Here is a 14,892-nt window from a genome sequence, read left to right on the forward strand (position 1 = left end):
TAAACCATTAGTTTGCCACTTTGACTGATGGCCCGTCCCTCCAGTTTCGTGATTAAAACCCACCAGCAAAAAAGTATAAAAGTGAAACGGATAAAACCCTTTTCTCATTAAAAATCGACGAGCAACGAAATGTTTTGGCAAACAGAAACAGTAAAACGTGTTAAAACCAAATGCTATTGGCTTTGCTCGTCCGACGAGTCTGACAACGCTGACAACTGACTGAAGATTGCCCGCAGCGGAATGGGTTTCCAGTTCAGTTCGGGCCGGGTCAAAATCGGAATGGTATATCTACTTCCTACAGTTTCAGCCATTGGCCAACTGACGTACCATGATTAATTATTTGCGGAGTTGAAGTGTTATTGAATCAACAATTTCGATAGGCTGACATCTGGATGTACTTCGCAGAGTTAAAAATTGGATATCAATGTATTTCGATACGGTTGTCGAGACCAAAGGTTTTTATTTATGGATGGGTTCGAATAAATCAATTATTAATGACATGAATAATATAAAAAAATTATTTCTGGAAATTTTATAATATTCAAAAAAAGTCGCTATTTCAGTATTCTTATTCAAGAATTTGTAGTTGCACTTTAAAATGATTTTGACTAGAAGTGTATAAGATTTTTTTATGAATACTATTTGAATATAAAGGTAGCAAAAGCCTGGAAGTAACTATAATAGTATTTCAGTAAATATAATTAATCAAAATACGCACTGTCATTGTAAGAAATAGACTTTGCAAAGTTTTTCTGTCTTATTAATACCAAGAACTTATTTCGAAAACTTTATGAAGTCTGTCAACTTTATGGCACTACAGACGCCACCGCCTCCCTTTCGCTTCGTTTTAATTAAAAATATTTTTGTATAGCCCAAACAAACTTAATGCCCAACAACTTGTATTTACATTTTTCATTCTTTGTCCATCGTTTGTATTTTCACTGTCTCTGGCTCACTCATGTATTTATTTGTTAATTTTCTGAAATGGCTTTTGCAACTGATTTCAGGAAAGATGCCTCATTTTGTTTTATATCCACTTTTTGCTCTCGCCTGTTAAATTGTAGGCACAATTGTTGGTGACAGAAAATTAATTGCATTTAATCAGTACGGGCCAAGTTCAGGGTGTACCAGCAACTCGAAAATCGTTAATGTGTTTTTGATTAATTGTCCAGACGGTCGGACAATGGACTTTGATTTGCATTTTACAAATTTAATGAATGACCCAAGAATAGGCCTACGATGTCAGGGTTGAATATAACAAATACAAATATTTATTATTTTTTCAGCCAAGTACTTTAGTCGAAAATCCCTTGTAATCTAGTGAAATTTCACTTAATTTGCTTGTACAAGGGCATTACATAGTCGAATTGATGGGACTTTTTTTTAATGACTGAATTTTATCATAAGCTATTAAAATGATTTTAATTAATTTGATTAAGGATTGGATGTTGCGAGTGTAAACAAAAATAAAATAATTTTTTCAGCACTACCTGGTATTTGTTTATTAAACAATTGTTTCGTGTCAGCAAGGGGACATTGCAAACAGCTGCAGGGATTACATTATTAAATCGCATATATTTATTTAATTAAAAAATAACAAGACCGCCGGCGAAGTGAACAAATGGATGGCCGCCATTGGATCGACAATAAATTAAATGTTTTCTCAGACCTTTTAATTGCCTGTGCAAATGGAATCTATCAAATATGTATAAGGTTTGCATACACATAAAATATGCACGAATTATAATATTAAATTGAAATAGTTAAAGGGCAAATTGGTTCCCAAAGAGATGTCAACTTGGTTTTTACTCGTGATTTATAATAGCATTCACGACGGGATAAAGGGATAATCCCCTGACTGTCTGAGACATCAGCAGCTTCAAAGCGCATAAAAGTCGATCAACGAATTTCCCGCTGCTATCGGCGAAATCATGGCCAAAACGTGGAAAACTTTTCCATTTTCCGTATTTTAATTGACGCGCATCATGTCAGCGGAACAAAGCCCTGAGAACACAACACGGAAACGAGTGGGTGGCTTTTCGATACGAATGTGGGTGAGTGGGCGAGTGGGTGGGTGAGGTGCCAATCCGATGACAGTGTGCCCTGCGCTATAGTTTCACAGTTAGCAAAATCATCGATAGATGACGCGACGGCGGGTGCTTGGACTTGATAGATTGGGAGCAGAAAAAACTAGAAAAAAATCTGTACAAAATGGGTGGGCAGGGGTCCAAGTAGATGGAGCGATGAATTTTGCCAGCGCAAAATGCAGTTGACAGCCATCCAACGTAAAAACGGCGACACTTCATCGAAAAAAGAAAATATATACATATATATATATATAAAATCGAGGCAAAAGTTTAGACTACAAAACACCTACCAACTTAAATTAATTGCAACGTGATACTGGCTACAGATTACCAACTGATTTTAATGAGAAGCTTAAGCAATTAGAACTATTATGCAATTGAGTTTACTCATGTTTCAATGCTAGAGGCGCGGAAATACCTTTTGAGTCTTCCGTGAGAAGTTGTCTATCATACCTGTGAAATAAAGGGTGATGAATGGCGATGGTAGATATATGTGAATATGTAATGATCTGTGCACACTGGGCCATTTAATATTTTAATATTAGATTTGTAAAAGTATTATAATTTGTTATATGTAATATATACCACGACTTAGTGCAAATTTGATATCTTAAATATAATAATATTGACTTGTATTAGGACATTTTTTAATGCATATATTTAAGTATCGTTGTATATTGCCACGCTGCAAGTGTGCACAGATGTAAATTATCGAATTTCCGCACCGCAATTATGTGGTCCAATATGAAGAAAGCCATTGAGCGGATGCTCGTTGGCTGAGGAAATGAGAAACTCATTCATTTGGCAGCGGCGGCAGTGGCAATATACCTACGTCCACAGTTACCTTCGCAAAATCGTTGACATGTGAAATTTTAATTAAAACAAAAATGAAAATAATACAAGCAAAGGAAAGGAAAAACAAAAAAGCATCAGCAGCAACATCTCTTGTACAAAGTGCAGTAACAATAACGAGAACGCCAAACGAAAATGTCAAAAATATCAACAGCATAAACACACGTCACCAAACAGAGGGCGGAAAATTGGGGAGGGGAAAACGGGGTACACAAATAAAAAATATGTAGTAATTTTGCAAAAATGACTTATTTTTTATGACTACATATTTTTAGAGTAGGTATTCTTTAGTTTTAATAAAATGTAAGTCATCAAAGTAAGTCTAAATTGTTGGGCTTGAAGATCATAACACTTAACTTTGATTATTCGACTGGAGGCCTCGCTTGTTTCGAGTGTATGTGTGTGTGGCAGAAAGCTTTTAAGTGCTGTCAGCACGGAAAAGAGCCAAAGTTGGTAACAGCAAAATGGCTGCCTGCTAACATCTTCAGTGACTGCAAACTGCAGCTCATTAGCACCTCGTGGTGCTCACACAGATACTCACGGATACTCACCGTGCACACCAACACTGCGGCACGCGAACTTGGCACTTTCGGTCGCGGTTGACTTTCCTCGATGGCGGCGACGCCTTCAGGCCTCACTTTTATCCTCATGCCAGGACTCAGTTTCGGATGCACCGCCTCCACTTTGGCATTACTGCCGCAAAACTCTTTGCACATTGGTGCGGAAATTTTGTTGCAATGAAGTTTAGCGCTGAGTGCATGTTGCTCTTGAGCAAAATTAATGTAATTGCTCTTTGAAATCAGGTTCGTACTTTTTTCTTTCGCCGCTGTCGTCCTCAGGCACGTGCTGAAATTACCGCGATGGCTCATAATTAGATTTTCCATCTGCTGCTATCTTGCCTGATTATAACTAATTTATTTATGAGACTTTTTACAAAGGAATTGAGAAGATACGGAAACTATAGGTGTTTAGTTTCTTCATACCTGGAAATGATTTATTCGAATATTTTACACACAGAATAATCCAAAAAGAAGAGTACATTAAAATATAGCGATGTTCTTACTATTTACTTCGGTTGTTATTTTTTCATATTTATTTAATTTTATTGCAAACTGACATTTTGCCAGTTCTTATAATCCCAATAAACTTTCCCCACATTGACCAGAAAATAGTTTATCTCCTTAGCTGTCTAAATCCTTAGTATCGCAGTTGATTTTCAATGGCGAAATTAGGCCAAAAAAGTTTTGAGCAAAACTAACACCGCATTGCGACCAAAAGGATGACCAGTCCAATTGAACCACTTAGAAGTTGCTGTTCTGCCACAAATGTCCGTAATAAAAGTTTTCGTTTTGTTCACATTTCTTTCTTGCTACACTCCTTCCTGTTCTGCTGATGACCATAAACTTGTAACACTTTGGTAAAAGCCACACTCAGCTGGTCTCTGATATTTCCAAGTGATTAAGTCGTTTACAAACACAGATATGATGGGGTAAGAGGAGCAATATTTTTTATTGATATCCACAGTTGCTGTTGCTTGTGCAACCAATTTGGTGCGGAGAACAACAAAAGTGTTGAAACTGCCCCTAAAAAGCCAAAAAGTCAACATTCCCATGAGTAAATTTAATAGTACAACGGGGTATACGAGCTCCAAAGTGCCCCAAGCATTTGTTTTACTTGGTATCTTTTTTATGATTTTTTTTCTTTTTTTTTGGTTTTTGGGAAAAAGTTGACTTGGCTTAGATGAAGTTTTTGGTACTTTCCAGCAGGGTAGCTGGGTTTCAGGCTTTTGGGGTTTGTCGGGAAACTAGTAAATCTAATTTCTAACCACGCTCACACACACTCTAGCACCAATACACAGGCAGGCAGCCATGTAACTGCATCCGAGGTCCTTCGAGGATGTCTGAGCCAGTTCGTCAGCTTTCGTCAACTGCAGAAACTCCTCGGAGCGTCGGTTGTTGGCATTTTCTGAGCTTACTGACTTAGCCAACTTGTAGCTGTTGGCCTGGTAAGCACTTCAGTTAACCCAAACACCCGTCACAACCACACATACATATGTGTGTTCGTGGCTCGTTTGCTGCGGAGTTTTACTATGTTTTATTTGTTGCCAACTACTAGAAACAACGGGCAAAGCCAAAAGCAAAGGCAAAAGGCAAGTGCAACTGCGTTTGCCACTGCAGGTTGCATATTGCTCTGCTATGCTCTTTACAACTTGTATCAAGTTGTTTTGGTGCTTTCTAGTTCTGTGGCAGCCACATGTTGAAAGTCTGAAGTGGCCACATCTTTCCCATCAGGAATGAACGTTGATACGCATATGGAAAATGCATTTGACCTGCACGCAGTAAAAGAAAAATGTTTGAAAATTTAAATTAATTTAATCACTTTGTAAAACCTGGTGTGAATTTATAAAATTTGACCTAAACAACTTTCTCAGTGCAAATGAAAATGAAAGAAGCTTTATGGTAATCCATTACAATATGTCAACGGGTGTTGAATCGTTAAATGTTTTAAGCATTTTTAAGACGTGCAAAATGACAATCATCAATCTACTTTTTACAAAAGATATTTTCAACAAAAATGCTATCCTGGCATGCCATGGTTTTCATAGAACCTTAGTAGCTGCAAGTCCAACAAGCTTTTGCTTCCATGTGATTGAATATATTCTTTGCAATAATTTGTACATTAAATGTTATCATCTGAAATAACGAGTTAAAGATGTAGAAATTAATAAGAAATATATTATGTAACAGCTTGACTAAAAATTCAGATTAGGAAACAATAAACATTTAATTCTTATAGATTTACATAATAACACAATGAAATATACATAATTTAGTAAGAATTTTAAAAACATATGAAACTTAAATCATGTTTTCTTTAGATTTCGTTGCTAAAAAATGAACCAGTTGCTTTTCAGTTTATAATTATGTATTTATTCGCAAGGAAGCATCCTATTGTACGCAACCAGCTTGCATAAATTCCCAGCTCCCCAGTGAAAGATGAGGACGTCTTTGGTTGCACATCCCTGGCTGCCATTGAAGTGCATCTGTCGCACATTTGTCCCGTTGCCTGCAATCACTGAGCCCCAAAACGAATGCACCCACACCCATAACAGCTCACGTTTGTTGTGCGTCCTTGTTGTTGGCCTGTGTGTGGGTGGATGTGTGAGCATGTGTGTGCGGGGCAAAACAAAAATGCTGTGATGCTGGGTGTGTAATGTGTGCATGTAGTGGTGTTGTGGAAATGACGGCAGCGGAAGTTAGCAGGCAAAGCGGCGGAAATGTAAAATCAATGTTGTTGCTGTCGCCGTAGAACTGTAGCTGGCAGTTCTTTGGTTCGGCTGAATATGGCTGAACATATAGTTGCATATAGTTGGGGGTTTTGGAGAAAATGCGGCATTGTTGTCGCTGCTCAGGCTTGAGCTCGAGTCAGTGTGCTGTGCATTTCGATGCTCCTGATTGTTATGTCTGTTTGTGCTGCTATTGTTATTATTATTATTCTTATTATTATTATTGTGCATTTGCGCTTGAAGCGAATTATGTGTATGAAAAATGCATATAAAGTTTTTCCTCTTTATCCATAGCGAAATGTGCAAACAAAATAAACAATCCGAAAAACAAACTTATGCACACCAACACACACCAGCACACACATGTGCATGCAATTATGTCAGATTTACAAATACTCACATGCTTGCTTAGACACAAAAACCCCGCCCTTCCCTCTGCACCGACGACCATGTCTTTCCTCTTGGCATTTGCATATGTAAATATATATTTTAAAGTAAATCTTTCATCTACCCCTTCTTAACTGCTTGTGCAGAATTATTTTTTATCATTGCTTGGGTTTTGTTTTGCGCCGGAATATTTGTTTAATGTGCCGCTTCTGTTATTGTTATGCTTGAGCATTTATTTCTGCTCTTTTTTTTTGATATTTACCAATCTTATCGAGGGGTATTTAAAGAACGTTTGGGTATTTTTTATTTGTGTGAACCAAGACTTAGGTATAGAATAAAACATTCTGTTAAATTAAATAACTAATATAACATCTTTATAAAAAGATATTCAATACCTTTCTCAGTTAAACTGTCTTGGACACACAGATTAGCTTTGGTATATAATAGTATTACGTTTGTACTAAGCTCTTTAGCTACAATTATAATGAGTTGCCCAGCAACAAATGAAAGCTGCAACCTTACACCTAAGTAAACTACCATAGGGCATTTCCCAGTCGAGCAACAAATGGAAACCACACTTTGCCATTTTGCGGCTCTCATTGTTATTGTTCATTATGTTTTGGTCCTTTGTTGTAACATGTTTTGCTTATTCGCTGCTTACAAACCTGCGATTTTCCCAACATCTGTGCATCCCCATCGTTTTTATGCCTCTTTGGGGAGATTTTTACATTGAGGTGTGTTGATTTTGTTTTAATGCTAAAAACAAATTTTGCTTTTTTCCCTTTTGTTCCGGCTTAATGCCACAAGCCGATTTCGTTGGTCGGCTCTGGCATTTGCATTTGTTGGGGTTTTTCTTGCTGTTCTCCGTATTAATTTTAATTACAAAATTCGACTGAGGCTTCCTGAATAATTTAACACTTTCTTGTACATTTTTGCGCATGATGTACATAATAGCCAGAGTCTAATCAAATTCGTGGAATTAACTCTTTAATCAAGGTGTGTTCTCGATGTAAACCAACATTTCCATTTGGGCTCTAGCTGAACTGGACCCTAACAAAAACAAACAAAAGTTGTGCCTCTCTGTTTTTAGTTGGGCTTTTGTCGCCTTATCGCCCGGCCTAAAAGTTTTGCACAACTTGTGCTCTCACGGCGTATGAGTAATTTTTTTGTTTGATTATCATATTTCTCACTCAGAGTAGAAGCCGGAAAAGCCAAACAAAAGGCCTAAACACACTTTTACCTTCCCTTCGCACGGCAAATGAATGGAAAAAGGTTGACAATGTTCTTCTTCTCTGCTGTTTATTTTTTACACTCAAGTTCAAGTTTTCCGGGCAAGAGCAAGAACAGAAATATGCACAGCTATGAACATTAGTTTCAATTTGAAAAAGAAAATGTGTGTGTGTGTTTGGGTACGTTCTGTAGGTCTTTTTGGCTTACCTTGCAGCCTCGACTTTTCACCTTGCCCGACCCTCCTCGATTTCTGTGAGTGTGTGCGTTTTCAAGAGGTTGTCGCAACTGGAAAGTATGCAACACTTTTACTTTTCGCCCCGCACTCCGTTGCGTGGGAAAACAAGAAACGAACAAAAGCTGCTTAAAAACACCAAACCATAACAATGTAAAGTGTTGTAGGAGCTGTCGAAAATATTTTACACCTCTTGCACTGTGACTCACAATCTATGGGTTGTTGTTTTCGAAGGATGCGGACCTTATCTGGGACTACCTGAAAAATATACCACCAAAGCCGAAGCACAAGCAACAAGGTAAACATTTTGCGGTAATTAAGAAAAATTACCTTGCCTGGCAGTGGAGAAAAAATCGGAAAAAAAACAGGAAAACCAAAAAAGAAAAACAAGAAAAGCACAACAACAAAGCCCATAAAGTAGTCCTGGCCAAAAGCCGTACGGACACACACAGAGACAGACAAAGTTGGCCGGAACGAAAAGACAGTTGGAGCGTCAGCTGTGGGAAACCCTCGTTCAGTTTTCCCCATTCATCCCCCTCACCCTCCATTGCTCACCTCACCTAAGCCACCCTCGCATTTTCACCCCTGTTCTTCGGGTCTTTCACCATTTTCTAGTGGCTGCGACTTTTTGGTGTTAACTTTAAATTAGCAGCAAAGTGGAAAGTGTTGTCGGTTGGCTTTTAAAATGTTTTGCGGTGTATTTTATTTATCATGAAGTAGATCTGGTGTGGCAATTGCCAGCCCTGCTCCTTTTTGCCGCTGCCCACCTTGTCTCGGCTGTCATTTGTCTGTCTTGGCCATGTTATAAAATAATGTGTAAATGTCCCTGGCCTTTTTTTTCCATTTATCCCGCCATTCTTCGTTTTTGTTCTTTTTTTGAGTTTAATTTACTTAATGTCCTGCCTGGGCCCTTTTATGATGCCTTCTTGGGGACTATTTTCCGCTTTTTTTGTCTTTGGCTGTTCATCTCAATATTTTGTTGTTGTTTGGGGCCCATTTACCTTGAGAGTTGGCCCCGGTTTTATCATTAATGTGTGTGCCCAGTTCCTTAATTAGCGGCGGGCACCGTCAAAAAATATCGAGTGATAAAAAATGGAAAAAAAGAAATGTGGTGTGGTATGCTAATTTATGCACTTGATAAAAATTTCCAAGGGGAAGGGACCCACAAGGAAAATGGGCGGAGAGCGAAAATTAATACCAAGATCAGAATATAATTGTTCGCCATTTGAAAAAATTCGTAAAAAGAACACAATTTTAATAGTTTTTAATGATTTACTATTAATTGTTTGACTTCCCAAAATCTCATTAACAGTGATTTCGGTAAATTGCCAAGAATGGCGGAGTAAGATCTTTTGCTCTTATTAAATCGCTATTACCCTTAATATCGTTGAAATAAAATTAACTGACAGCTTACACATACCACTTGAGAATTAAATTCAGAACTTGAATTTCGGTTGTGCTCTTGTCACATTGTCTCCCAGGGAAATTTAATTAAGGGGAGCGCAACTAAGCGCTCCACTTTACCGCTCGAGTCAAAAACGTATACGTAATTTCATTAACAATTATGACCCGAGCATTAGGGTTGTGCATCTTACATCATAACCCATGGTTTCAGATGCGAGGAGGTTGAGAGATTGGATTGATGTGTGCCACTTGACATGCCAAGAAGTTGAGGGAGCAACACATATAACATGGATGGAAGACATCGTAAAAAAAGATTCGAGGCGCTTACCGGTCATTTTTGGGGTGGCACGCCAGCTAACTGTCTGTGGCAGCTCCTTCGCTGCTGTGCTAATAAAATCAAAACTGATTACCACATCATCTTCAACGAGCTGAGCGGAACAGAGCACCCAGCACGGAGCACAACACAGCGTAAAGCTTCGAATAGAAGCATGCATATCATATTACTCATACGCCACGTTATACAATTTACTTACAACGTCAACGAGCAGAACGTTGACAGCGCACCAAGACGGGACAAGACGAGATGAGATGAAATGGGAAGCCAGGAGGTTTGGTAGTTGTGGCCCAGATGAAGACAAATAGATGGCAACATCATGGAGGACATATAAACACACGCTTACACTAAAGGCAAAGCTAACCTACAATGGTGTTAAAAATGGCAACTTTGAATAAATTTTAAAAGCCGGAAGAGCCGTTTGCATGCTATGCAATAAATTAACATTAGGCCGGAAGTATAAATCATATTTAATAAGGCAAATGATTGTACTAAAGAGAACTACAATTATTTTTCAATTTTTTTAATTGTTTATATTAATACATAGACATATTATTATTATTATATAATTATATTTAAAATATCAAAGCAAACTCCAAAATATTTGTTTCCTTGTTTGGTTGCAGAAAAACTTCACTTAGTATTAAAATGTAGTGTCAGAATCCGATAAAATATTTTTAAATGTAATTTATTGTTAACATATTTTATTTGGGATCCAGAATGTAATATTTTCCGTGTATCCTGGCATACACGTACGTGTGTGTCTGTGCGCAGGATGTGCGTGCCTGGATGAGTGCGCAAAAATGGCAGCGGAACGGCAAAGAGCAAAAGCCATGGGGCCAAGAGCAAAAACAATTAATTGAGTGGGTGGCAAGTGACACCAGAGTGCAGCGAAAGATAAATCGTTTTGCAATAGCGCTATAATTTAATCAAATTTGTCACTTTGCAATTGAGCAACTCGCGAGTTGCACGCCAGACGACTGCAGTTGCTCCAGTCTGTTGGAATTTATGAATGGCATTTGAGGGGAGCATCTAGACAAAGGTACTTCCACCTGCACTGGTAACTCAATCTTCGCATCGTGGAAGGAGGCAAGTGCGTGCTCGGGCATCGCGTTCGCACTTTGTAAATTCAATTTGAAATGCGCTTGATGCGCACAAAGGCAGGTACAAGCCCACCTTGTAAACCTTATGCTCGCGTAGGTACAAATACCCACCCACCACACATTCATCTACCCCCATCACCCACTTCGCACCACTCTGATAACATACAAGTGCCGCCCACTCGGAAAAGGGTGGCCTTTTTCAGTGTCGCTGATGGCCAAACAAATGCCAGCCAGCTAAGCGGTTTGTCAGCGCAATGGGGGTCAGAAAATGTGTGGGGTCGGGTGATAAACGTCATTGATGATGACCCAGGCAGCAGGTGACCCCATCCAACCCTTCGGCGATTAGGTGAATCGATTAACCGTTTTCGTAATTGAATACAAGCGCAGCAGCCACACGCACTTCTTTTGCTGCAGTGTACGCAATTTGTTGTTGCCATTACCCGTGGAATGGTCGCTAAAACTGCCAACAAATTCTCAGTTACGCTCTCACGTACTGGGCACTTACACAGCTGCAAGAGTAAACACACACACACACTCACAGGCACAATCAGCTCGAGCACCTTTCACAGAATGCACGAACCAATTTCAACAAATCTAGACCCCCTACACACTGAGAAAAATAATCTAAGCGCTGATATTTTCTAAAGAGCTAAGTGCATTTGGAACTTAACCAGAAAATATATAACTAGCTTTTATTAGACCAGATTTAATTTTAACGTTGTATCTATAAGCCAATATACATTTTTCTGAAACCAAAAAGCCAACACCAACAAATTGAATTGTTGGGTATACCTGTACCTTCTATTGTACAAATTTACGATTAAAGTATACCAAAATCCTAGTTCAGTTGATATATTTTTAAAATTTGTAAATTAATTTTGTAGTTTTAACAGGAAAATACATTTTCCTTTTCATTGTGTAGCCTAGCACTGCAATGTTAAACATTTTATCAACGCAGAAAAAAAGGTAAAGCAAAAAACTCGTTCGAATTTTTAAACAAAAATCCAAAAACGTTGGCCATAAGCGAACAGGTAACCAAACCAGGCATCCAGCCTGCGGGAAAACTGCGCGGGAAAAGTGCCGTGGGGCGTTTCGAGTTTCGAGAGGGGTTGTGAATGTTATTTTTCAAACATCAAATGTTCTGGCAACGTTGACGTCAACACGGGATCCAAGGCAAAAGTGACGCTGCTTTCAGCTGTTTGTGCTCGCTTCCTTCCTCTTGTCCAACGTTTCCCAATTGGCTGCATTTCCCAGGTCAGCCATCTGCCACGCCCTCCTCTGCCAACGCCCTCGCTTTTACCGTCCCCATCATAGTTGCCACTGGCATTTCGCCTCACCCGGCCATTTATTGCAATATCAAAATGTTTCCTTTCCGGCGATGAAAATGATTGAAAAATATTCTCTGTTCCATGGCTTCGCTCTTTAAAGTTTTGGAGAAAAATGTTGTTTGATTTGCGCATTACAGGTGATTCGCAAAATTTAGTAAACGTTTTTCCTTTGAATTCTGTTTTGCAGGTTATCCTACAAGGAATAATGCTCAGGCTTTTGCTGGTTCACATAATTACGATATGTGTGCTAATAACTATTGTTAAGTGTGGTGTGCCAATTGGTAAGTAGTATTATTAAGTGAATGCTTTTAACTTATATTTAAGATATATATATTTCTTTCTGTGAATTCAAGGAACCGGCGGACCTTCAATTATTTTGGAGAGCAAAGATGCTTTATTAACCTGCGTAGTCTCAGATAACTCCTCGAACAACACAGTAATATGGAAGAAGGGTGACGAAATCCTGACCGCCGGCACAGTGCGGGTAACCAAGGATCATCGTGTGCGAATCCTGCACGATGAAAGTATGTTTTATATGTTATAAAAGATAGTGTGGATTATATCTAACCAAACTATGGATATTTTTTATTAGATCCTAAGGGGAAGAACCTGGAAACGGGGGGAGAGGTTTGGGTGCTTTTGATTAAGACTCTTAAGCCCAACGATTCGGGGGCGTATATATGCGAACTTAACTCGGATCCCGTTCTCCGCAGCATCCACATCCTGACAGGTGAGTACCGACAAAAAATCTATACACTTGAAGAAACAACATGCGTTTTAGCAAATTTGTATTTAAGCCCTTATATACAAAAAGCAAACGATTTATAAATTGTTTTGGTTAGTGAGATATCAAACAAATATTACATTTTAAAAGGTATTACTTAATTTTCACCGCTTATGTTTTAATCCCTTAAAGATCGGTCAATCTTTTGTTATATCCATTTAAATACCTTAAGAAATTGGTATATATCCATTGGTAAACTATAAAATGGCAAAACATTTTATTTATTTTATGGATTAAATTTTTCCCTGTACTGAAATTAATTTCACGCCTTAACCCCTGACAGTTAAGGAGCTTCATTCGTCGACGGGTGGTCCGGGAAATTCCACGGACACCTCAACCGCGGAGTCGAGTGATGTGTTCCTGCTGCCGCCACCGTTGGACGCGCAGGATAATCGCAGCTTTTGGAGGCCCAGTCAAGTGCCACCGCTGGTGACCCACGACTTTACGGAGTGCTGCGAACGGGCTAACGTGTCCACCCAATGCATGGGCTTCTGCAACGTGCACAACATCCTCGACGGCACCACTGGCATCGATCCGGAGGCCTGCGAACGGGACTTCCCCGGCATTGTTCGCTGCATGGCGGATGGCCGCAACCATGTGCCCTGCTGCGTGGACAAGCAGATTCCGGACTTGTGCCAGGACATGTGCCGCGGCGAGTACACTCCATTCACGGACAAGTTGAAGACCCGTGTATCCTGCGTTCAGCACACACTGAGTGGGCTGCAGTGCATCCTGAAGGGTGTGCAGTTGATACCAAGTTCGCCCACCTTCGTGACGATCGAAAATGTTAGCGAAACGAGTGTGACCATCGGCTGGACTGCACCGGATAAACTGGCTGATCGCGTTTCAGGCTATACCATTAATCTGACCACTTTGCACAGTTTCGATGAGGATGAGTTGAGTGGCGAGATTGTTCACCGAACGGCGTCTGATTCTCCAGAATCGATTAGTCTCTATTCGGTGCCCACGAATCAAACTCAGTTGACGCTCAGCAATTTAAGTCCGCTGACCATGTACGCCGTAATTGTCACGGCTACCAACGAATTTGGATCGAGTTTACCCACCGAGCGGCTGAGATTTTTCACCCACACCAGCGCCTCGGCGGCGGAATCGAAAGCCGGAACCACGGACAAACAGGCAATGCCCCAACTACCGGATACCCGACAATGTTGCGAGGACAATGGGATGACCCATCGCATGTGTCTGGACAAAATGTGCGATCCGCAGAAGACCGATCAGGCCAACTTGCCCGATTTCATGGTGTGCGCTCCCTGGTCAAATATCACCTTCAATTGTTTGGCCAACAATATTGATCATACGCCGTGTTGTCGCGCCAGGGGAATTCCATCAGCTTGCTTTCCACTATGTGCTGGCAAGCTGACGTCACTTGACTTTAGTTTATTCAAGTAAGTAGATCATTTTTTATAACTACATTTTTGAATAATTAAATAAAACTAAGATGATTGGTGCTTAAAATGTAATGTATGGATTCAACCAGCAAATAATGTATTTGCCTCATCAGTAATGAGCAACAATTGTGTTCATTGAAACCATTGCGCCTATTTCTCCCAGAAATTCATTTTTTTCAATTTGCCTTTATTTCATATATCTTCCTTTGTATTGGTACTTCTCATAAGGACTCTCAAATTTGAATCGATAATCATCAATGAGCTTCTCATTTCGCAGTTAATCGCTTAGCAAGCCCATCCTTCCCCATCATCCATGTTTAGGAAACCCATAGGCCGTTAAGCCCTAATAACAATCCTATTCCTATGCCTATGCCCATGCCCATGCCTATGCCTACACCCATTCCAATTTTTTTCTTTTCCACAACTCCGCACCCTTATCCTTATCCAGCGCCCAAA

At 39.6% G+C, this 14,892-nt stretch overlaps 1 protein-coding gene across 2 annotated transcripts in view; it reads left to right on the plus strand.

Moving 5' to 3' along the window:
• The window catches only part of CG17839 (uncharacterized protein), a 77,089-nt gene that overhangs the window by 47,271 nt on the left and 14,926 nt on the right, over nt 1-14,892 (plus strand). For both annotated transcript variants that reach the window (NM_206363.4, NM_001043141.3), the window contains exons 4-7: nt 12,431-12,524; nt 12,597-12,767; nt 12,836-12,973; nt 13,311-14,433. In NM_206363.4, coding sequence (NP_996085.2) covers nt 12,449-12,524; nt 12,597-12,767; nt 12,836-12,973; nt 13,311-14,433 — 1,508 coding nt within the window. In that variant the 5' untranslated portion in view covers nt 12,431-12,448. The remainder of the gene's footprint in view (nt 1-12,430; nt 12,525-12,596; nt 12,768-12,835; nt 12,974-13,310; nt 14,434-14,892) is intronic.

The sequence above is a fragment of the Drosophila melanogaster genome, chromosome 3L (assembly GCF_000001215.4).
Source record: "Drosophila melanogaster chromosome 3L".
Classification (NCBI taxonomy): domain Eukaryota; kingdom Metazoa; phylum Arthropoda; class Insecta; order Diptera; family Drosophilidae; genus Drosophila; species Drosophila melanogaster.